At 40.1% G+C, this 24,426-nt stretch overlaps 3 protein-coding genes across 4 annotated transcripts in view; 1 reads left to right on the top strand and 2 right to left on the bottom strand.

Moving 5' to 3' along the window:
- Positions 1-1,642: 1,642 nt before the first annotated feature.
- susd4 (sushi domain containing 4) lies at positions 1,643-10,302 on the bottom strand. Of its 2 annotated transcripts, none has more exons than XM_072689491.1 (9): positions 10,037-10,302; positions 9,473-9,644; positions 8,932-9,135; positions 6,260-6,433; positions 5,089-5,277; positions 4,286-4,477; positions 3,552-3,696; positions 2,361-2,746; positions 1,643-2,269 (listed from the first exon to the last, which is right to left on the bottom strand). In XM_072689491.1, the coding sequence occupies exons 2-9, from the start codon at positions 9,606-9,608 to the stop codon at positions 2,232-2,234; spliced, it is 1,464 nt and encodes a 487-aa protein (XP_072545592.1). In that variant the 5' UTR covers positions 9,609-9,644; positions 10,037-10,302; the 3' UTR covers positions 1,643-2,231. The 2 variants fall into 2 exon arrangements, with proteins under 2 accessions (XP_072545592.1, XP_072545593.1); XM_072689492.1 differs by lacking the exon at positions 10,037-10,302 and adding an exon at positions 9,838-10,027.
- A 492-nt stretch (positions 10,303-10,794) lies between these two features.
- The window catches only part of LOC140564231 (calpain-1 catalytic subunit), a 30,741-nt gene continuing 17,109 nt past the window's right edge, over positions 10,795-24,426 (top strand). Inside the window, exon 1 of the mRNA XM_072689490.1 lies at positions 10,795-10,839. The gene's annotated coding sequence lies outside the window, so the exon portion shown is untranslated. The remainder of the gene's footprint in view (positions 10,840-24,426) is intronic.
- Positions 12,042-20,217, bottom strand: cd93 (CD93 molecule). Its single transcript, XM_072690209.1, has 2 exons — positions 18,284-20,217; positions 12,042-13,717 (listed from the first exon to the last, which is right to left on the bottom strand). Exons 1-2 carry the CDS (start codon positions 19,957-19,959, stop codon positions 12,658-12,660), a joined length of 2,736 nt encoding a protein of 911 aa, XP_072546310.1. The 5' UTR covers positions 19,960-20,217; the 3' UTR covers positions 12,042-12,657.

Here is a 24,426-nt window from a genome sequence, read left to right as displayed (position 1 = left end):
GGACAAGAAATCCTGTGCCCTGATATCCCCCCATATTTCCTCCAAATTTAAACTGGATCTTTTAGCTGAATTATTATAATGTAAGATATTTGTACCACCTGTGCTGCCTAGTGTCGCACCGCAATTAAAAAAGAAAAAAATAAACAACGTTGTCGTTAATGTAGTTGACTAATTTAGCGTAAATGTCACAATCCCCCCATCTGAATAAATACATTATAACTGCCTGTTCGTCTATTTGCCATTTTTGCATTTGTAAGGTAATTTCGTTCTCGCAGGCTCATACCCAGACTCAGCCGCTAGATGGCGGTAAGAACACGGTCAGGAACAAGCAGTAGAAGGCTAATGCTGGAGCGGACAGGTACCACTAACAGAGTGAAATGCAGTAAAGCAGTAAAAAGAATTTTAAGGCCTATTTTTCTATTATGATCATTTTTTTACCTGTTATCAACAAATAACACTGTGAAACATAATACGTGGATAACACTTAGCAAATATTTCTAAGTGGCATCTCAATAATCTCTACATGAGAACAAGTACAGAATTTTGAACATAACTTAAAAGCAGTGTACTGTATGGCATTGTGTGTTCTGGACAGCATTTCAAGTGGTGAGTGGGCCAGCGCAGAGGGGCAACGGACCTCCAAGCTTTCCAATCCGCATCCTCTCTGGCATGTCTTCTTAATGTCTGAGTTTAGGCAAGGGTTAAACTAAAATGTGGACTGGTGGGTCTGGTCTGGTGGGCCATAGTATTTCGTATTTTAAGGAACACTGAGGTCCACAGCTTTAGGGGGTTTGGTGGTTTTGCTGTAGGTTCTTTCATTAGGCATTGCTGATGCTGTAGTCTCCTTAGAGGTTAAACAATTATAGTACATATGTGTAATGTGTCAGAAAACCACTCTGTCCTGTAAACCTCACATTCTTTTGTATTGATACTAGTTTGAGATTCAATTTCTTGTTCATTTAAGATTTCCATGAATGACCAAACTTCCCATTGTACATAAAATAGTCTAATACTGTGTCATATATTTAGATCTGATTTTAACATGTATTAAACTTTCTACATACACAGATCAGCACATAGTGAATGACACTGATGATCTGGTTACAATGGTAACCTGTCAAGGGGTGGGATCTACATATTAGGCAGCAAGAGAACAGTGAAGTCTTGAAGTTGATGTGTTGGAAGCAGGTAAAATGGCTGAGAGTAGAGACCTAAGTGACTTTGACAAGTGCCAAAATGTGACAGATAGACAACTGAGTCAGAGCATTATCAAAACATCAGGCAGGTCTTGTTGGGCGTTCGCCGTATGCGGTGGTCAGCACCTTCCAAAAGTAATTTCCAAGATTTTACAACAGGTGAACTGGTGACAGGGTCATAGACACCCAATGCTTTTGATGCGATCCATGAAAGCCCCACCTTACAGATCTGAAAGGATCTGCTGCTAAGATGTCTTGTGGATGGGTCAGAGCTGTTTTTGTGGCATGAGAGATACACACAGTATTAAGCAGGAGGGTTTGATGCTATGTCTGATCAGTGTATATTTTGCTGTTTTGTTTCTTTTTAGTAGAAAACCATCAAATTAGCAAGATGTAGAAGGATTTTATATATTCTCATATCTTTAAAAAAATATACTGCAAACCAATATCAGAAAGCTTTTTTTTATTATTATTATGATCATTTCTGGACCTGTTAGCAACAAATAAATTGGTAAAACATGATGCAGGCTTACACTTTGCAAATATTTGTAAATGGCATTTAATGCAATCTTGGTCATTGTGATCACCTCAATCATGTCTATATTAAAACAAGTACAGAATTTTGAACATAACTCAAAAGCAGTGGCATTGTGTGTTCTGTATAGCATTTTAAGACTGGTCAGGTGGAGTTAACCAGTTAAAAGCATGATTTAGTTTGAAAGCCTAGATGCTATGTAAATTGTCCTTTTCCCTTTGGTAACTGCTGTATTTTTGAGAGATGGTGTAAGATTCACACTGAATGTTTATTCAATAAATGCATAGTTTTTCCCCATGATCAAATCATGAGAAATTACAAATAACAACTCTTATTGCCTGCATTGCCCTGCTAGTGTGTTGTGTGCTCTATCTTTTATTTATCAGCCATTCTGTAAAATAAATAGACCTGTGGTAAATTAATGTATGAAGTGATCAACGTGGAGTGCAGAATAACTTAATTACAGCAGTGAGAAAGTTCAATGGTGGATATCTACAGTATCAGCAGTCTTCTTCACCGCCCTCCACAAGAGGAATTTCTAGAGAAAAGCACACAGAGACATACATTAGACAACACAGATTCTCAACACTCTGCCTACCAACAGACAGCAAAAACAGCAACCCGCTTACCATCAGCTATATCTATACTGGGGCTTGTGGAGGCAGTGTCCTCCATGGAGGTGATTGCATTAGTCTTCTCAGACATGTTGTTCAGTCCTACACCATGTGAAGAAGAAGGGTGTGTAGTTGGAAGACACTCTGATGTGTCTGAGATGCTGTCATATGTTTCTCCCTCTCCAGTGTCCAGCGGAGCCCCAGTCTGACTTTCTGTGTGCCCTGGATAAGAAGGGGGGTCTTGTTCCTCAGAGAGCTGTGCGCTTCCCAGGCCAGCAGGGGGCGGCACATGTGGCGGCTGGTAATTGGTGCTGCCAACTGCCTCCTCGTAGGAGGGAAGACATACAGCAACGCCGTCCACTACTAAGACGTTTGGACCCCTGTTGCCCTCTTGCTCTTCACTGAGGAAAGTTAGATGTGTATTGTTAGCAATTAGTATTTTTTGGAACCATTTAGTTTCAGTTACAGACCATTTCCAGTGACCTTTGTTAACTTTAAATTTAACTTTTTTAAGACTTCACTATTACATAGGTCACATTTAACATAAGGCATGAACAGAACACATAATCACAATAGTCATAAAATAAGTTAAAATAAAAAAGTTTTTCGGTCAAATGAAACGGACAAAAAGTACCAAAGGTGGCACATTAAAAAAGGACAATTGACAAAGTACACTGTCCTAAATCCAATAAAGCAGGACTGATTATGCTCTCTGTTATGAAACTACTGACAGCCCTACGTTTAGTTCAATTTAATTAGTTATTATTTTTGAATACTGTTTATTTATTTGTTTATACCAGTACACCTTGTACAGCATTCTGGCCATGCCCCCAGGCCTAGTGTTTTCCATATACAACATGCTCAATCCATTTAACTATTTAAATAAGAAGCTCTTCCTGAGATGAAATGGTTGTGTAAGACCAGGGAAGCTACCCATGAGACCAGTGAGATCTCAGCATCAGCATCTCAGCATTAATTTTACTTGTCATTCAGCAGCATTATGCATACTGACAAGCAAATCAGCTCATTAAAAAGAGTTGCACAAGTGAGGCACACTTTTAAATGTAGCTCCTGCTAGGTCTGCACACTGATGATATCACCAAAGTGCAGACAGGGAGGAGGACACAGGGATGAGGAGATTATGGACTAATGTGCAGAACAAAGGTTTTATCAGGGCCATCGGGACACCATTATATTACTCTGTACCTTGAGTTCTGGTGGGTCTTGCATTTGAAATGGAACACCTTTGCCATGATCACTAGAAGTAGGGCTAAAAGCACACTGGATGCAGTGAATGCCACAACTTTCCATGTGGTCAGTAAGGAGTCCTGAAATCCTGGATAGGTGGTCTCTGTAGGAATAAAAATTAAGGACCCATAAGTTGTGGTTGCTACACAGGACTAGCTCTTGACAAACTGTACAATTTTAAAAATAAAAAAAGTCTTCTAAATGGTTCATGGTTCAATGGTTCATCATCTTTGAACATACTGAAAATTAGTGAGGTTTTTAAAACTTTCAAAAAGTGTCTTTTTGTAGATTTACAAAACATGCTTTTAAAGACGTTTCTGTAAAAAACAAAAATGTCTTTTATGGCACTGCTACAAAGAATACATTCAGCACCTTAATTTTTAATAGGGTGGAGATCCTTTTCCTTGTTGAGTGTAAGGGTTTTCCTGCTCAACTTATCAGCTTCATGAAACAATAAACTGTAATGGATGGATCTCCTAAGACCCAGACCTGAGAATCACTCACATTAATAGTCTCCATTATGCTTTTGCCACAGATATCAAAAAACCATTCTAATATCGTCCCATCACTAAACTAAGTTTTATTATTTGACTTTCTCAAATGTTCTTACACTAAATTACATACATACTCTTACATTTAATATTGTAATGAATGTTTTTCTTATATCTTGAGTATTATGTGACAGGACCTACCATCTTGAATGCAGTAGATCTGCATCTGAGGAAACCATTGCCCATACTGACAGGTGATGTATTTGTAATCATTGGCTAGATGATAGCCAGGATCACAGTAGAACTCTACCACGGTCCCATGGATATAGCGATTACATGGGTGTGGATGGCACATGTAATCTCCATGTTCTACCATTGGAGGTAAGGGACATACTGTAAAGAGATCAGAGTTACATACAGGCGTTAAATTCATGCTCTTTCTGTTTGACTGTGACGTACACCTTTCCGATTATTCTGAAAGACATGAAGTCATGAAGTAGGCCTTCCATGTAAATACACCACCATCTCTATTTATGACTTCTACAGAAGTAATGTCTCCAAGATCTTTTAACAATATACAGTAAAATACTACAAATATACATTATACAGCCATAACATTAGTACAATGTGCCTAATACTGAGTAGGTCCCACTTGTTCCACCACAACAGACCATCAAAGCATGGTCTCAACAAGACCTTTGGAGGTAGTATCTGGTACCTAGACATTAGCAGAAAATCCTTTACATCCTGTAAACTGGTAGTTTGGGCCTCCACTGATTGCATCAATAAGCATTAGGTGCCCCTGACTATGTCACTGGTTCACTGGTTGTTCTTTATTAGCTTTTGGAGATGTTCTCACGCCCTTGTCAAAGTGGCTCAGATTCTTATGCTTGCCCATTTTCCTGCTTTCAACACACCACCTTCAAGTCACTACTAATGTTATGGCTAATCAGTGTATGATTTAATATGATATTATTTAAAATAGAACCATAACAGCAGTTCACCTTCAACGTCAAGGCACCGGGGTGGCACGTCTGACCAGATGAGGTTATACATGCATTCCAATAATTCTGCCCCCTCCAACTTGTAGCCAGGGTAGCACTGGTAGTGCACCACTGTTCCAACTGGTACAGAAAACTCTGTCTCGGAGATGTTCATGTAACTGTGAGGAGGAATCAAAGGCCGCAAGCAGCCTGGGAACAGAAAAATACAAAGATATTTTGTAGAACCAATATAGACTATGCCTAAAATATGGCCTGTTTTAGTACCGCTCTACAAGGGAGAACAACATTTGACTGATTTTGACTATATGCTGTTAATACAATTATCTTAGTTGTAAAGGGGAATTCTACAGATAATAGCAGATAATTAAATTGTGCATCATTAAATGTGCATTACTAAGTCATTTAGAGCGATTAGAGTGGTCTGTGAGAAAGCTTAAACAACAATGGTTGAAAATATGCTGCCTGATGGCTAAAAACTTTTTTTTCCAATGCATGCAGGGCACATACAAACATGCAGGGTGTTCTAACATATAATCAGTCCCGAAGGTAACATACTTTAGCGGATTTGCCTATATTTTACCCTTATCAACATTCACAGGTGCATCCTGCAATCCTAGTGCCAAGCACAAGAAAAGCCATGGCAGCGATAGTGACACTGTATGTTAAAAGGACATAGGACAAGGACACTTTTACTACAGAAGGATTTTTATTTGCAAGGTTGCTACAACAACCATAAACACTGCCCTGTGCTTCTACATGTGCATGTCTTAATCACTGGTGTTTCCTACCATGGAGTTGGAGATTTGCAGTTTTGAAGGTAGTTTTGAAACTGCAGTTGGACATTATGAATTTGTGGTTTGTGTTATTTTTGAAGTACGTTCTAAATGTACCACAGTGCCATAAATGGTTAATACCTTGATTTTACACAGTAGAAAATAACAGTGAACAGTCTCATAGGTTAAAATGGTTGTGTGATGTTGAACAGCTGGCAAGCTATGAACAGACATAGGTACAGTGACAAAAGAGGCAGCTTAAAAGATACCTCCTGATTAAAAAACATTCTACACTATGACTAAATAATAAAAGAATGATGAAATAACTGTCTCGTTTATAGTACGTTTTTTAGGGCAGCACATGAGCAGAACATGGTCATAGACAGAGCACTTCATACCTTGACAAATGGGCTGGTTGTCCCATGTCCCATCCTCTTGGCAGACTGATTCCATGTTATCCATGTCGGGATATCGTATCTGAAATCCCTCATGACAGCTGATATCCAGGCTATCTCCAGGCCTGTATGTCTTATTAGCAACATCAGCATCCTCAATGTATGGAGGAAGACAATCTAGGAAGACAGTCAATGTTTACATTAATGTTATTGCACAATTCCAACAGTTATATGTCACAGCTACTGTTGAAGACAATTCCTTGTCAATGTGTCATGTATGAAGAGTGCCAATCATTTTTTTGTTTTAACCCCCCAACACAGCAGACAGATTCTTGTGATTTGAGCGTGCCAAGACTACTATTAGACATTTTAGGCTCCTTGAGCCTAGAATTTTTCTCTGTGTCAGTCAGGGTGTGTGTGTTCAATGTTTTTATTATGTATTTTCCCACCAAGGTCCTATAATTAACAAATCAATTAAACAGTTAATATAAAACTACAAGTGCCCTTCGAAGGACACAAATGCAAAACAACTCCCACTTTAAGGTTAGGGCGCTAAGTTGCTATTTACTACACTGCTACACTAGACCCAATCTCAATCAGTGTTACTGATGTCAATACCCAGACATCAATTAGCTAAGACAGCTGGGGCTTGTAATCTGTTTCGGTGGCTAATGAGACATGAATGTCCGCTTCATTATCACAAGCCTTATGTTGCTTAGGCCATTCTGCAAGCAGTCTGTTTCAAAAGCTACCACCAGGAAGGCACACTGATATCAAGAACAGCATCCTCACGTAACTACATAACAGATTAGTTCCACAGTATTTACTGAAGATTTAGTCTGAATATTTAGTCTTAGGATTAGAAACTGAATGTTATGCCTAAGAATCACAAGAAAATACACTATACCAATATTTATTTTCTACTACAAGAGCTGTGTTTAAGAGAGTCATCTAAAAAGTAGACAATCATGCTCAAACTACTCAAACACTCTGCTACCGAACAAGTCAAAACATACAGCTTACATCATGAAATCACGCAGTGTGTGTAGGTGTGTGCTATTTCAGGCTACAATTGTTACAGGATGGAATCAATCCAGCATTTTCTGTTGATATCAACCTGATACCAAAAACAATCAACATCAATATGCACTCTCTAATAATTACCTATGGAACTGTTTACCTTAATTGGCTAAAAGTGTTCTCACTGCAACATAATCTGTTATTGAACATAACTACCCAGTATTTCTGGGTATAATATTCACTCATCAGCCATAACATTAACACCACCTGCCTAATATTGAGTAGGTCCCCTTTGTGCTGTTTTATTTTGCTTATATTTCTATATTTTCATATTTTTATATTTTATTCTTTAACTTAAATGTAACTTATTCTATTTTTATTTTCTTCATTTTTATTTTATTTTTCTTTTGCACTTTTGCACTTTACTTCATTAAGTTAAGGTTTAGTTAAGTTTAAATGTAGATTTTTATTGTATAGCTTGATGTAGGCAGACTGTCATAAAAGCATTTCACTGCAAGTTATACTGTGTATGACTATGTATGTGACAAATAAAATTTGATTTGATTTGATATCAATGACCCTTTCACCGGTTCACAAGGTGTTTCTTTCTTGGACTGCTTTTGGTGGGTACTGACCACTGCATACCAGAAAAAAAAAAGAAAAAGAAAAGACCTGCCTGTTATTTTTAGAGATGCTCTGTCCCAGTCGTCTTTCCATTATAATTTGTCTAAGCTGTAAAAGTCGCCTACATCCTTATGCTTGTCCATTTCCTCTGCTTTTAACACATCACCTTCAAAAACGGATGGTTCACTTCCTGTCTAAAACATCCCACTCCTTGATAGATGACTTTAGATTAAGATAATATTTATACTTCACCTTTTGGTGGTGTTAATGTTATGATTGATAAGTGTATAATATGTATTTCCAAAGCAAAAAGATTTCCAAGATCTCCTGCTTCATTTGCAAAGTAATGCCACTGTTTCTTATGGAGAGATATGCTTTTGAATATGAGGAGATCAGGATATCTCATGATGAGTCGCATGGCAAAACAGCAAAATGACAGCTGACTGTTTTATAATCGCATAATATAAATTTATGGAGCAGGGTTCAAGTTTAAACCAGCCTTAAAAAGCAATATTAAAAGGCTGATGCTGTGCCCTGACAGCTGTTCAGCTAGACAGGGCCTTAATAACACTGTCGTTTGTTATGTTGCAAATATGTCAATATGTTATTGTTCACGTTGATGTATAACAAAATGTTTTAAATATTTTATATTTCACAAATCTTGTATATTTTAATGTTTCGGCTCAGAAATAGCTTGTTAATTAGCCATTTTCAGCTTGCATCAATAGCAGAGCCCTTTTATTGCTATACAGACCTAGAACAAAGATTCTTCATTGCCAAATACAAGAGGATTCACTTTTATAATAACTGCTTAGGAACTCCTAAAGAACAACCTTATTAAGGGTGTTTAACAATAGTCTATGGGATGAATGTTTGGGAATATCTGTCCGAACAGGGTCAAAACTCACACATGACCTTATTATGAGAAGATATCTTGTGTTAGTTTGTGCATCACTCTGGCCAACTTCAGGACCAGGACTACTAACCTGTGCCCTACGTGAACGTTTAGAACTTCTCCTCTAAATACTCACCTTCTGGAAGGCACACTGGTTTAAGGCTTGGTCTCCATCCCACAGATCCATTCTGGAAACGTGTACAAATGATCTTTGCAGCCCCCTTTAGTCTGTATCCCTCTATACAAGAGAATCTGGCCACTGAGTTCTCGAAGAACACATCGGTGCTTGGTGTCCTGCGCCCATGATCTGGAACACCTGGATCTCTGCAAAACTGCTCTACTGAAGATGGCATACAACACATACACAATACCTGGGGAACTGACTCTCATTTTTATAGCTGCTTCATGTCCAAAGATCGAACAGGAAACAAACAGGGGGTGTGCTGATAGGAAAGTGCCAGGATAGTAGCTGGAGAAACAGTAGCTGAGGAGATAAACTGTGAAGTATACACAGGGCTTAAAACCTCAGCTGGGTACAGTTCATCATCTCAGCTTCATCCAATCAGTGCTATTATACTATACTATTATATGAAAACGTCTACAGTAATAATGCCTCTCCTGCTACACTGCTGAAGGTGTACGGCTACTGTTGGTAAGTGTGTGTACCAAAGCCTTACCTATTGTAGGGTCGGGGAAGGCGGAGACCAGCTGCTGAGGGGGGATGGCGGTGGTGAATATGATAAGAAACGGGCCGTAGACGGCAATGCGGACAAACCCAGATGTCTTAGCTTGTCTACCAGCATGATGATGCATCTTTACGCCCAGTCAAATTCATCAGGCGACAGTGCTCTGAAAGGAGGAGGGTGGCGAGAAGAGAAGGCGAGTGAAACGTTAATGTCGTAGCCGAGCTGTGTGGCTCCTCAGCAGCAGCCAGCTAGCATCGCCTCGCCTCGCCTCTCCGCCGCGCAGGGTGTGATGGAGAACACACCGCCATGGAGAACACACACACACACACACAGCAGCGATTCATAATCCTTCATACATTCATATTAATAAGAGCGGCTTAAACGGCAGGCCGGAGCAGCGCGCCGCAGCGGCTCCTCATCCCCTTCAGGTCGCGAGCTGCTCGGTGAGGGAAAACTGCGTCACCTGCGCCGCTCCGGCTCCAGCTACCCATATGCTGCCTTTGCCGCGAGCCCTGATGAGGAAAAATAGTGCACACGCTCGCGGAGGCTTCTTACCTCAAAGTGCCAGGGGCTCGAAAATCAGTTCCGCCTCCGCTTCTTCTCTGTGACCCGTTCCCTTTCACTGTCCCTGATAAAGCTAAATAAACACTCTTAAAGCTAGCTTCTGATCAGGGATTAACAGAAGATCGAAACCAAGGGTGGGAGTTTCTTAGGTGCTCGTAGGTGAGACTTCCTCGTGATGGCACACTGGGTGCAGGTCAAAGTACCGCTCAGTTCACAGTGCTCTGGTAAAGTCAATGGCGCGCGTTCCACACAGGCTAAGCTGGGTTTGTCATTGCCAGTCATTCACATGTCCAACAGTGAGCCTAAATCCGTGTAAAATAGCCTAGCAATCAATCAAAGGGCCCACTGTACACACTGGTTGTACATTTCGTCTATCAGTCAAAAGTTGGATTGCACCTGCTAGGTTTTTCAGAATTACACAGCCTTATGCAAAACTCTGGGCACCCTTGGTCATGTATAAAACTTAGCAACATCTACTTGCATGAGTGGTTCCGAACCCTGCCCTGATCTCAACACACCTGATCTGACGTAAGATGTAAATGATATTTTGATTATACTTGGAATGAAATATTTTAATACCTGCTCTGTGAATGATAGCAGTATACTTTACGTCTTTTGAGTCTTAATTAGGTTGACCTAACTGATATTTTTTAAGGATTTTAGCTTTCTTAGAACAAATGTACCGTAATGTAGAAAAAGGTCTAGCAAATTTCCTATTATCCAACGTTTATCCCACTTCTTCCTCGTCAGGGTTGCAGTTGGCCTGAGGCCTACCTGGAGATATTGAGCGCAAGGTAGGCATAAGGGCTTCTCAATATATCGTTTTAACATCAACATCACTGTGTGATGCATGCACAATAGTTATATCACAGAACATTTAATGCCATTAACTCTAATCTCTGATACACAGACACTGGTGTGCAGGTCAAGGTATCGTTCAGTTCATAGTTCTCTAGTAAAGTCAGTAAAGTAAAATCTATGTAAAATAGCCTAGCAATCGATGTGGGGATGTAGTGCATTATTCATATCGTGACATGTTGGCTTATTGGGTTCTGGTGAAATCCAGTGTGAATTTCTGTATCTTTTTAATACTGCAATATATAAAAAAGCCTAAGTCCCCTAGTAGGGATACCCTCTGGACAGGGCACCATAGCACCAGTCTATCATTGAAGACGGCAGTATATCATGACGTTGCCAGGACCAACAACTACTGTCAGTTGATGGCTTAACTAATTAATATCATTAGACATAAAACCCCAAAGTTAGGTTATTACACTGACAATTTCTCATCAGAAAAAAAAAATGTAAGGGAAAATAATCACAACAGACAACTTACTTTTGAACAGATGTGCTGCTTGCTTCTGCCATGTAATACGTAAGGCAGAAAATGATACCTCTACGCTGCTGTCACAAATTGGCAAGATCAAGGTACCTGAGCAGGCTGCATTTTATACAAATATTCAATTCGGACATGACTCTGTACCTTTATCCCTTTGAATACTGCCTAGGTAGGCAGCATTTATTATGTTCTAGCCACAGCCACAATATGACACAGCCGTGTGTAATATTTTGTACTAGTTTACCTAAGAATTACCAAAATGGCAGATGTTACAGTTTATAGGGTATTTTATTTACTGGGTTGAAGTTGATTACATTGAAATGTTCATTTTTATAAAGTGTAGAGGGGATTGTCGTCATTAGAACAAGTCAGTTATGAGTCAAAGATGACAAGTATCACTGATTTCCAAATCAAGTTCACTTTTAAGAAATACAGGAATTACTTGTGACTGTCCTTGTATTTATCATACTTGTACAGGCCCAGGCAGACCCAATCATGGCAAGTCTCACTGTCTATTTTATTCATTATGTAATGGTAAAAGCCCTGAAGACATCTGACTCAATATGACCGAATGAGGTAATCATGGGCTGTAGATAATTTCCCCTTTTACATGCTTTATGATATCAGAGCAACTTTCCTTTAAATCACAAGCCAATGTGGAAGAGGTTTACATTGATTTTATTGGTTGACAATGACAGATTAAAGTTTTTAAATGTAAATATTTAACTTTTAGCGTAATGAAATACATACAAATTATCATAGCTTTGTAAAAGACAACCTCAGTTTTGTGAACCTCAAGTGGAAGTGGTATTTCTGCAGGGGAAGATCCTGTTTAACATCATGTTCCAGTTTACATACAAAATAAAAAAAAGTGCCCAAGCTATCAACTCTGACCCAGAGTTCATTCTGAAGACTCAGTCCCAAGTTTTCATTCTGTCATCATAACTTAGGGTCATTTATTGATTGCATGTCATTGTCTAATACTGGGAGTCATATGGGACCATTAAGAAAAAACATTGTGAGTACATATAGAGTATTTATAACTAATTTCTAACTAAGAAAAAGTACATAATACATAAATACATAGTACATAAATGTGTTCTCCATGTGTGAGTCCATAAACGTAATGTAAACTTGTAAACACTGGTTCAATAAGAACAAACGAGATAAGACAACAAGTAGAACTGAGGGGGAAAACATTCAGAATTTGTTCTAACAAACTACTGCAGACATTCTTTGACACCTTCAAGGGTCAATAAGCTGACGGTAAAAGTTAATTATTGGAGTGGTCATGGGACCTCTGCCCCTGAGTCTGACCGTGGCTACGTGTTCCTTCCAGCGAGCCTACAGTACCTGCTGAGACGTTGTCCAGAACGTCGCAGTCCTTCAGTCTTTCGGTTTTCCGTGTACGCAAATAACGTACGAGCAACACGACACCGACGAGAGCGGCAATGATAAACACCGTAATCCCGACGTATTCTCCCGGGCTGGCCAGGGCCACCTGACCCGAGGTGTAATTCACAGCGGGGGTGATGAACAGGTCTCCAACAGCGGGTGGAGGGGTTAGGCCAGGCTCCTCAGTAAAAAACAGTGGAGGAACACACGCAGAGCCGTTTACGAGAATGTGGTCTCTCAGGCAGGAACACTCGTAACTACCAATGGTGTTCGTGCAGGTATGCGCACAGTTGTGGTTGGACTTGCACTCGTCTATGTCCGTGCAGTTACCTTCATCTAGGACAAAACCGTTGGGGCAGATGCTGCCAGACAACAGCGGCTTGCAGGTGGCCGTTAAGCAGTGGTACTCACAGCGTCGAGGGTCTCTCCCGGTCGGCCTGAACTCCTTCATGCAAGTGCACGTGTATCCATTGCGCACGTCATCGCAGATGTGATCGCACGGAGCCATGCTGCAGTCTCCATCCCTGAGTAGGATGGGTTTTTTGACCAATTTCCCCCAGCAGGTGGTGTCCCAACGAACTCCGCCACATACGAACCCGCTCAGTCTTTCTTCGCACGGCCTTTCTGACCATTTCTTGCCTCTGGAAACGGACAAGCACCTTGGATTCCCTTTCGTTCCCAGCCAAGCCCAGAAGGACCCGTCCGCGCTGTTCAGCAGGGCTGCGATGGTGTCGTTGGACAGTGCAGTCCCAGCTCGCATTAGCTCACCTCCCAGTGCTCTGCACTGGACCCACGCGCTTTGGAAGTCCGCCGGCGTTTCGTGGATGCTCGCGCACTTTGTGAAATCCTTCGTGCAGGCGCACTGCAGCGCCTGTCCCACGTGGAGGGGGATTAACACAAGGAACAAGAAAACGGTCTGACGAGCGAAGCAGTCCATTCTTCAGTGTCTGAACTTTAGCTGGATCACCGTATGAAAAGCGAACGGCAGTGCTTCTCGTGCGAAGCAAGGTGACGGTGCCCAAACCTTTGCACGCTGCCTGTTAAAACATCACTAGTAAAGGATGGAAGAGGAAGGAGAGGAAGGAAGCCCCTCCTAAAGCTTTTTTGTGGCATTTCTCCGTTGTGTCAGCCATTCCTCCGAGGACCGCGGCAGGCACAGGAGCAACACACCCACAACTTTGTAGACGCTGTAACTACAATAATAATCTTAGACGACCTATTTCCTGTGTACTTGGACACTGTAGTCACATAGATTCCTAATGTTTGTTTTGTCAGATGTTGGAATTCCACCAACCTTGCCACCAACTTTACAGTTGTACCCAATTAAAGCTGTAATCCAATCATTTTTACTACACAGTAAATGTGCAAGTTTTATATCAACACTTTTAGTGTTAAATCAAAACTGTTGATTACTACATTTCACATAATTCTACATACATTTCACATAATTCTACATAATGCTAAAATGTAAACAAGTCCTGAGTGGTTTGGTGTGAAATGTGCCTTAAAGGGAAAATAGGAACCTTACAGAGAAAGTAGGAAGCAGACACATAATGCATGCCGTGCATTAAAAAGCTCCTTCATTTCTCATATTTGGACTAAATTGTGCACAATAGTTTCCAAAAAAAAAATTTTTTTTTAATTTTTTTTGGTTTTGGTTTTATCACTGTTTCACCATGAACAACATATTTAGAAAAATCTAAAAAACTCAACGGTCACTGGTACATCTGGACATTAAACATTTGCATCCCTCTAGATGTTTAAGACCTATATGTTCTTTATAAGGCCTTGTTGTACATAAACACACTCTGAATCAGTTTGTTTGAGTCTCATTCTGGTATGTTACAATTTTGAATTATTCGGTCAAGCATTCGTCACACTGGGCACTCTACCAGTTCAGATGATCCTAATACTAAAATGTAAAAACTGGACGCTGGAGAGTTGACCCAACTGATTCAGTTAATGAAAAGCTTCAGGAGCATCTAAACATTAACAAAGTTCACTAAACTCTACAGGGATGCAGATCACCAGGGCCTTCATTTGGTTCCCTAAATAGTCTAAAGAGCTGAAATCTTTTGGGTAGCTAAAAGGGTTTCTTCTATGGTATCACTACAAAGAACCAGTTTTATTACCCGTTTAAAAAAAGTACAGGTAAACTTTCCACTGTTTTACTTATTTTAGGAAAGAAGATACACCTAGACTTTCCAGTAAAGAATGACCATCAGTGACGCTGAGTATTCTGGTTGTGCAGGGATGTGTCTAGTGATTGAGGAAATGAGCAATTCAATAGAACAATACAGGTTCTTGGATAGGGACAGAGTTTTAATGTCCGCCGATTGTAGCTTTAACTTTTTTAAATATAAATGGCACATACCAATTTCAGTTACATCACATCACATCCTTTACCTTTACATGCCTAATGTGTGAGTAATACAAATACACAAATGACAGCACCAGAGCTTTTGTCTGAACCACTCATAATTGATAAAAGCTATCTATTCAATATAGAGCAGTGAGGTTAAAAATAATGAATTCCAACTGTATGCATGATTAAATTGTTAAGACATGAAAACAAGTAATTCTATGTTGTTTGATTTCAAAGGCTCTGTTACAAAAACACTACGCTATGCCAGAATTGTTCACAGTGGGGGTGATAAGAACCTGACAAAGAGCAGAAATCTTTTAGGAAACGCCTGCTATGGCAACACTACAAAGAACCCATGTTATCAACCTTTTTTAAAGAGTACACCTACACTTGCCGCTGTTTTATCATAGAAAATGAAGGCATACCAAGAAATTTCCAGGAAAGATGCCAATCTGTGACTTTGAGTACGCTGAGTGAGCATGACTGTTGCTCTGACCTCCACTTTCCAATCTGGGTTAAGTAAAGAGAGCAGTATGGGTGTTATTATTTAAAAATACAGTGTTTTATGATAGTTGTGTTTATGATAGATAAGTCTGTCGGGGGAAAAATATTTATAATGAGTAACTACTGTGGATCTTTTTTTTTTTTTTTTTGTCCAGGCGTCAGGGTTTTAAAAATATGGTCATATTGAACTGTTTTTATGCTGCCAGTTGTACAATACCCAAAATCCAGAACTTGGAACTGGATGCAGTTCTGTGCCTTGTGGAGGTGTATGTGACAAATGTTTGTAGACACCTTTCTAGTGAATTTATTCAGCATCTTCAAGTTGTACCCATTACTGACACAGGTTATAGATGATGCACATACAGCTTTTCTAGATTCTGTAGAGACATACTGCCAATAGAATAGGACTCTCTGGAGCAGATAAATATGACACTATGCCTAATGCCAGGTGTGGGAGAGATGGGCATAAAGCCCCCAGTATTAAGCTGTGGAGCAATACGTCTGGGTAAGTTGGTGATGAGGCGGAATGGTGATCATACAACAACCGACCTCACTAATTCTCTATTCTGGACAATAGAAGCATTTACTTCAGCAAAAGCAGGAAAAGCTATTTTAATACCCTTGATTTCAGAAGAAACAACACATAACCAGGTTTCCAGATACTTTTGTGCATAGAGTGTATGTTTCACAACAAACGTTTCTGTAAAATCTTGAGTATTTGGAAACAATGTGTTGTTTGAAAGAAAGAATGCTGAACACGGCTCAGGAATACAACGTAGAAAAACATTTATTTACAGTGATAGTCAAATCCAAAATACAGGTGATCCCTTAGAGTAGTTTACAAAAGTAACATCACCATAACTTACACTAACACTTAATAAAGAGGCCAGACACTATGTATACTTACATTTACTTACGGATTACTCTCGGAACTAGATATCACTTAATGCAGTCAAGTTGTTTTGGCTGAAAATCCTGGTGTAGTCATTTCTGTAAGAAACATACACTATAAGACAAGCCCTGTTAATGTAAGGGTGAGGTTCTCAGGCTTCAACATTAAACACTCTCTCTATCATTTATGATGATCTTCATACTGTGAAGCTTTTTGGAACCTGGGCCCAGTTTGTTTGGCATATGTTAAAATATAAGCTTAACAATTCAGCAGTCTGTAAGCAGGGGTGGGGAGCTGTGGTCTGGAGGGCTGAAGTTTGGACCTTTTTTGGACTTTTGGTGACTTACACATCTAATTCAAATCAGTACTTCATTACTGCTGCTGGCTTGAGCATGTTGGATCATTTGGGTAGTTGGGTAGGGCTGGGTAGTTTTTAGTATAATATTTGTGTAGACCAGTTGCCTGTGTGACTAGCCACTGAGTCAAATTAACAACACACCAAATAGGTGTATTATCAATGTTAACATAGCTGAAGTCTGAAGTCAGTTAGAATAATTAAGAGCAGCCAAGGAAGCTGAAACAGAGTCATGTCTGACAGGAGCCACATAAGACAACTTCCATTTATTGTAGACCACTTATTGCTTACTTCTAAGATAAGATAATATATATATTTTTTTGCTTTAATGTTTGTTTTTGTTTTAAACCATAATCTGTATTTTCTGAGCTGTTTACATGTGACTGATGGGGTTAGCTAATGTTAGCATGCTACAGAGTGGTTTGTTTATATTATGTAAGCCTTTTCATGATATTTGTCCATTTATAGATGAGAATTAGGTTATTTTTAAGTAAACATTAATTTTATTTTGTAATAATTTTATTGCATTAAACTTAGGTTTGCAAACCAGCCGAGTTACTTCACTAGCTCTTCCAAGGTTTGCTACACTGCAGTCGGTGAGGAGTTTCTAAGTGCGAAAATCTTTCATCTGTTTTGTTGCATTTTTTTAACATTCTATATTCTGACAAACATGCCAGAATATCTGCAGTGATTTTTTTTGTTATTGAGCATTTTTTTTAAATGTAAATTAATACATTTTATTAGGGAAAGGGAAATTATATGATGTGAATTTATAATGCAAATAAAAAAAAAAAAAAACAAGAGTTAAAAACCAAGTGCTTGGTTACAGTAACCATACCAGCTAGTTGGGTTAATTATATAACCCAGGAATGTTGGATTAGTTAAACTAGGCCTGTGTTCTGGGTTGGGTTGTGGACACACTGTGCTCTTTGTAGTCTAGCATTTGGTCAGTAGTCTAGCATTTGGTCAGTGTATGTTTAGTTGTGTCAGAGGAGGGAAATCAACTGTGCTGGGCTGCAGCCCACAGTTCCCCACCCCTTGTTGAAAGGCTGGTTTAGGGACACGAAACTATTATTGAGAGTTCATCTGTCATTGTGTCTGCTCATTTTCAGAGATTATGAAACTGTGCTACGAACATATACAAATCCAGGTTGATTGGATATGTAAAAGGTAATTTGAACACAACACAGCTATGCCTGGCACTCTGCCAACTTTAAAGAGCTTGTTAACGTAAAAGCTAAGCTATCAAATTTTTATTCGAGACTTTCCTCAAAATGGTACAACGACCATATCCAGTTGTCCTTTTTTTTTAGTAACGAGACATTTTAATGAGATGAGAACCCTTCTGAAACCTGTTTTTTTTTTATAGCAGTAAAGAAGTTCAGTGGGGTTCAATGTCCGGCTGAACCTGGAAGCCAGAGGAGACCCAGCAGTAGCTGTCCACCGCGGCGCTCTTCTTCTTTGCGTCTTTACGCGCGCGGGTCCAGCGCAGGACGGTGATAACCGATATGAGCGCGACGAGCAGCAGCAGCGGAATGACGGAGCCCAGCACACACACCAGCAACCACGACCTGGACAGGACCTGCCTGCTCTCAGTGCCCTCTGCTTCAGTGCTCGTGCTCTCAGTGCTGAAAACCACAGTTACCGCGGTGGTAGCGGTGGTCTCCTCGGGTGCTTCGCTGGACGGCTGGTGTGAAGCTGGAGCGCGCGAGCTCGGCTCCACGACTTGGACGCAACTGATGCCGTTGTCCGCCAACCGGAAGTTCGCACGACAAGAACACGCGAAGCTGCCCACTGTGTTCGTGCAGATGTCCTCACACGGCCGGCTCACGCATTCGTCCACATCCACACATCCCCCGCCCGCGTCTGACTGCCGGAAGCCCGTGGAGCAGTAGCACGAGAACGAGCCCTGCGAGTTGAGGCAATTGGCGCGCCTTTCGCACGCACCCTCCGCGCACTCGTCAACATCCACGCAAGCGCCCCCAGCGTCCTTTCTGTACCCCTTTTCACACACGCACTCGTAGCTGCCAGGCTGGTTGTGGCACACGTGGACGCCGCACACGTTCTGCTCACATTCATTTACGTCAACGCAACTGGCCGTCTCCTGCTCGAGCCTATAGCCCTTATTGCACGCGCACAAAAAGCTAGCGCCCACGACCACGCATTCGTGCTCGCAGGGTGCGTTCTTGCACACGTCCCTCGAAAAGCATGTGATCGTGTCCTCGCCCAAATAGTAGCCCTCCCGGCATGAGCAGCGAACACCTTCAGGGCCGTTCTCCGAGCACACGTGCTGGCAGCCTCCGTTCTGGCGCGCGCAGCTGCGCTCGGCAGATGCGCAGAAGGGTCCCGGTATGGTCCAAGCAAAGCCCGCGCCCGAGCCAGCATCTTTGCAAATAATGTAAGAGTAAGGGTCGTCTGAGCTCGCACAATGGATGTCGGCCAACGTGCCATGGGGCAGCATGCGCACCGAGTCGCCCTCGTGTAGAGGCATGCTCGAGAACGGGGTGGTGTAGTTGACCTCCCCTGGTCCCGCGAGCGCCAGTGGCTCGCACATGCCTCTGAACTGGAAGCGGCAGGCATAGAACGCGCTCTCCTTGCACGAGCCATCGCTCCAGTCGAGGCGCGCGGTCTCGGCGTTGGCGACGGCGCGCACCGACACGCAGCGCTCTTCCGTGCACGTGCTGCGCGGCTCGCGGGCCCAGTTGGTGAACGCGCTTGAGTCATTCTCGTTCGACTTCCAGCGAAACCCTCGCAGGGGCTCACCATCCAGCACGCAACTTCCCTTGGCCAGCTTCAGGCCGAGCCACAGCCTTTCCTCGCCGCGCGCGAACAGGCCTGCCTTGCTGGCCAATGCGAGCAAGGCCCTCGCGTCCTCCGCCTCTTCCTTGTCTCTCATCGTGAGCAGGTAGCCTCCGTTGTCGAAACAGCGGGTATTAGCCACGTGAAACGGCGCCTTCTCTTTGTGCAAGGTAAAGCAGGCTCGCGCCGTGCACCTGGTGACCTCCTGGCCCGTCGCCCGCCACGCCGCCACAAGCGCCCAGAGCGCAAGGAGCAGCGCGCGCATCGTCGTGCCCCTTTTTTATTTGAACCGTCTCGCTATTTCGATGTGAACATATTCAGTTCATGTCCCCGCTAGAAAGGTCTGCCAGGTCTACAGCTGGGCCGTGAGCTGAACGGTCTGTTCAAACTGCCGCATCCTGTTTGGTGGAGAAATCCAAGCGGGCATACGAATTAGCAGAGGGCTTCTTTGCCTTTCCGCAGAGCAAGTTCCTGTCTGGAGACAAAGAAACCAACAAACAATTGTCCTGACCGCTCTGTTTGGACTCCTGCTCCAGACTTCTCAGCCTATGGCTGTTGAAAACAATTAAGGGTCAGCAGGCTGGGCCAGTGTACCGCTGTCTCATCATTCAGTTTACCTGCATGTGAAAAAACAAAAAAACAGTACCAGCATGACTGATGTTTTGTTGATCAATCGCTTGTTGTGTGTTACAGTGCTGAACAAACAGGTGTGTTGAAGAAGCACCAGTCTTCGTTTATGTCCAACTGTCCAGTGAATTCCCACCCCAGACGTTTGGATTCAAGTTCAGAAACGTGGATTCATTTACATTTATGGTATTTAGCTGACGCTCTTATCCAGAGCGACTTACAAGGTTACTTGTATTACAGAGGTGGGCCAATGTAGTGTTAGGAGTCTTGCCCAAGGCAGCATAGTCACCCAGACCGGGAATCGAACCCTGGTCTCCCACATGGTGTTGCTGTAAGGTGGTGGTGTTATCTGTTGCGCCACACCAACCACAAAGCTCAGAATCACTTCAAAATTCAAAAGTCACCTTTCAAATGTTAGAATCACTGTTCAGAAGTCTGGAAAATCTGTTCAAACATATAGTCACTGATCAGAAGTTTAGAATCACTGATCAGAAGTTTAGAATCATTATTTAGAAGTTTAGAATCACTGTTCAGAAGTTTAGAATCACTGATCAGAAGTTTAGAATCATTATTTAGAAGTTTAGAATCACTGTTCAGAAGTTTAGAATCACTGATCAGAAGTTTAGAATCACTGATCAGAAGTTTAGAATCATTATTTAGAAGTTTAGAATCACTGATCAGAAGTTTAGAATCATTATTTAGAAGTTTAGAATCACTGTTCAGAAGTTTAGAATCACTGATCAGAAGTTTAGAATCACTGATCAGAAGTTTAGAATCATTATTTAGAAGTTTAGAATCACTGTTCAGAAGTTTAGAATCACTGATCAGAAGTTTAGAATCACTGATCAGAAGTTTAGAATCATTATTTAGAAGTTTAGAATCACTGATCAGAAGTTTAGAATCATTATTTAGAAGTTTAGAATCACTGTTCGGAAGTTTAGAATCACTGATCAGAAGTTTAGAATCATTATTTAGAAGTTTAGAATCACTGTTCAGAAGTTTAGAATCACTGATCAGAAGTTTAGAATCACTGATCAGAAGTTTAGAATCATTATTTAGAAGTTTAGAATCACTGTTCAGAAGTTTAGAATCACTGATCAGAAGTTTAGAATCACTGATCAGAAGTTTAGAATCATTATTTAGAAGTTTAGAATCACTGTTCGGAAGTTTAGAATCACTGATCAGAAGTTTAGAATCATTATTTAGAAGTTTAGAATCACTGTTCAGAAGTTTAGAATCACTGTTCGGAAGTTTAAAATTATTAATTAGAAGTTTAGAATCGTTATTTAGAAGTTTAGAATCACTGTTCGGAAGTTTAGAATCATTAATTAGATGTTTAGAGTCACCAATCAGAAGTTTAGAATCACTGTTCAGAAGTTTAGAATCACTGTTCAGAAGTTTAGAATCACTATTCAGAAGTTTAGTATCATTATTTAGAAGTTTAGAATCACTGTTCAGAAGTTTAGAATCACTGATCAGAAGTTTAGAATCACTGATCAGAAGTTTAGAATCATTATTTAGAAGTTTAGAATCACTGATCAGAAGTTTAGAATCATTATTTAGAAGTTTAGAATCACTGTTCAGAAGTTTAGAATCACTGATCAGAAGTTTAGAATCATTATTTAGAAGTTTAGAATCACTGTTCAGAAGTTTAGAATCACTGATCAGAAGTTTAGAATCACTGATCAGAAGTTTAGAATCATTATTTAGAAGTTTAGAATCACTGTTCAGAAGTTTAGAATCATTATTTAGAAGTTTAGAATCACTGTTCGGAAGTTTAGAATCACTGATCAGAAGTTTAGAATCATTATTTAGAAGTTTAGAATCACTGTTCAGAAGTTTAGAATCACTGATCAGAAGTTTAGAATCACTGATCAGAAGTTTAGAATCATTATTTAGAAGTTTAGAATCACTGATCAGAAGTTTAGAATCATTATTTAGAAGTTTAGAATCACTGTTCGGAAGTTTAGAATCACTGATCAGAAGTTTAGAATCATTATTTAGAAGTTTAGAATCACTGTTCAGAAGTTTAGAATCACTGTTCGGAAGTTTAGAATTATTAATTAGAAGTTTAGAATCGTTATTTAGAAGTTTAGAATCGTTATTTAGAAGTTTAGAATCATTAATTAGATGTTTAGAGTCACCAATCAGAAGTTTAGAATCACTGTTCAGAAGTTTAGAATCACTGATCAGAAGTTTAGAATCGTTATTTAGAAGTTTAGAATCACTGTTCGGAAGTTTAGAATCATTAATTAGATGTTTAGAGTCACCAATCAGAAGTTTAGAATCACTGTTCAGAAGTTTAGAATCACTATTCAGAAGTTTAGTATCATTATTTAGAAGTTTAGAATCACTGTTCGGAAGTTTAGAATCATTATTTAGAAGTTTAGAATCACTGTTCAGAAGTTTAGAATCACTGTTCAGAAGTTTAGTATCATTATTTAGAAGTTTAGAATCACTGTTCGGAAGTTTAGAATCATTATTTAGAAGTTTAGAATCACTGTTCAGAAGTTTAGAATCACTGTTCAGAAGTTTAGAATCATTATTTAGAAGTTTAGAATCACTGTTCGGAAGTTTAGAACCATTATTTAGAAGTTTAGAATCACTGTTCGGAAGTTTAGAATCATTAATTAGAAGTTTAGAATCATTATTTAGAAGTTTAGAATCATTATTTAGAAGTTTAGAATCATTATTTAGAAGTTTAGAATCACTGTTCGGAAGTTTAGAATCATTAATTAGAAGTTTAGAATCACTGTTCGGAAGTTTAGAATCATTAATTAGAAGTTTAGAATCACTGTTCAGAAGTTTAGAATCACTATTCAGAAGTTTAGAATCATTATTCAAAGATATGGAATTTTTTTTTTTTTTATTAAATTTTGATGTAAAACCAGATATTCTAAAATACTAGTCCTGTGCATCCACAATTGTAATCTAACAATTAAAGTCATAAAACAAACAAACACATACATAGATGTGTCCAGGGCATACCATGAGGTCTATATGCTATAATAATGTAACATATGATAAAATGAATATCTGTAATGTCTTGCTTTTTAACAGTGAAAATCAAAACCAGAGACAAATATTTCACCACAAACATAGAAATAGACAATTGTAGTGTATTATTCCTACTAGAACATCTGGTTGTTGCCAAAAAATGGAGAAATATTCAAAACAACATCTAAACATTTGTAGTCTAATTAGGAATACACCAGCACTGTGTAAGTTATTATTATGCACAAAACAGAACATAGACTGTCATGGGAAAAGTGATTCTGCTCTTTTGAATAGCAGTGTATAGTAATGGATATTATGAGGCCAGCTGGTCTTCTATAACTGTTGAAAGAGGTGTAAGAGATGTGGTGTGAGGTAGCAAACATTCAATTGTGAACAAAACATGCAGCCCTGTCACGTCCCACCAGGAAATCACAAGATATCAACAGCATGTCTGAGCAGAGTCTGCTCCAGCATTTCAGCTGTGCCATGTTTTCAGTTTCAGCAGAAATCCAATATTTCTTTTTGCTTCATGAAATTATGAATAAAAAATAGAATATATATAATATATAATATAGCATTGTTCATGCTGCAGTCTTTGTCATATTTGGCTACTGACCCGACCTTCGCATTGTTTATACTGCCTGTTGGCTTCAGATAAATCTGGCTGGGGATCACATCCTGTGTTTGTAAAGTGAAGCAGGCCTATCTCGAGATTTCAATGGCAGGAAACTGCCCAAGAGGCCCTCCGCTGTGTAGTAAATGCACTAACCTCACTGCAGCAGAGCTTCCTCACATTTTCAGCATGATGTGGTGCTTCCCACCATGTTTCACAGTATTGGAGCATTGTGAACATACAGTTTTGGAGTGTATAAACAAAGAAGTAAGGAGTGTACATAAAGTATTAATAGATTTGATAAGGTACTGTGACATGTTTTTCATTCTAAGTGGTTTGCTGGCTTGACTTGTCTTAAAGTTAAATATATATCTCAGAGATAATCATGACCTCGATGGCCACCATAACCGAGGTCATTTCCTACATCCGTCCTGCTCTCTATATCCACCTTTTATCCTCTATGTGCTCCATATTGTCTTACAGCAGAGAGCGTAC

The sequence above is a fragment of the Salminus brasiliensis genome, chromosome 10 (genome assembly GCF_030463535.1).
Source record: "Salminus brasiliensis chromosome 10, fSalBra1.hap2, whole genome shotgun sequence".
NCBI lineage: Eukaryota > Metazoa > Chordata > Actinopteri > Characiformes > Bryconidae > Salminus > Salminus brasiliensis.
The sequence above is the reverse complement of the archived record's forward strand: the minus strand, read 5'-3'. Positions and strand labels throughout refer to the sequence as shown.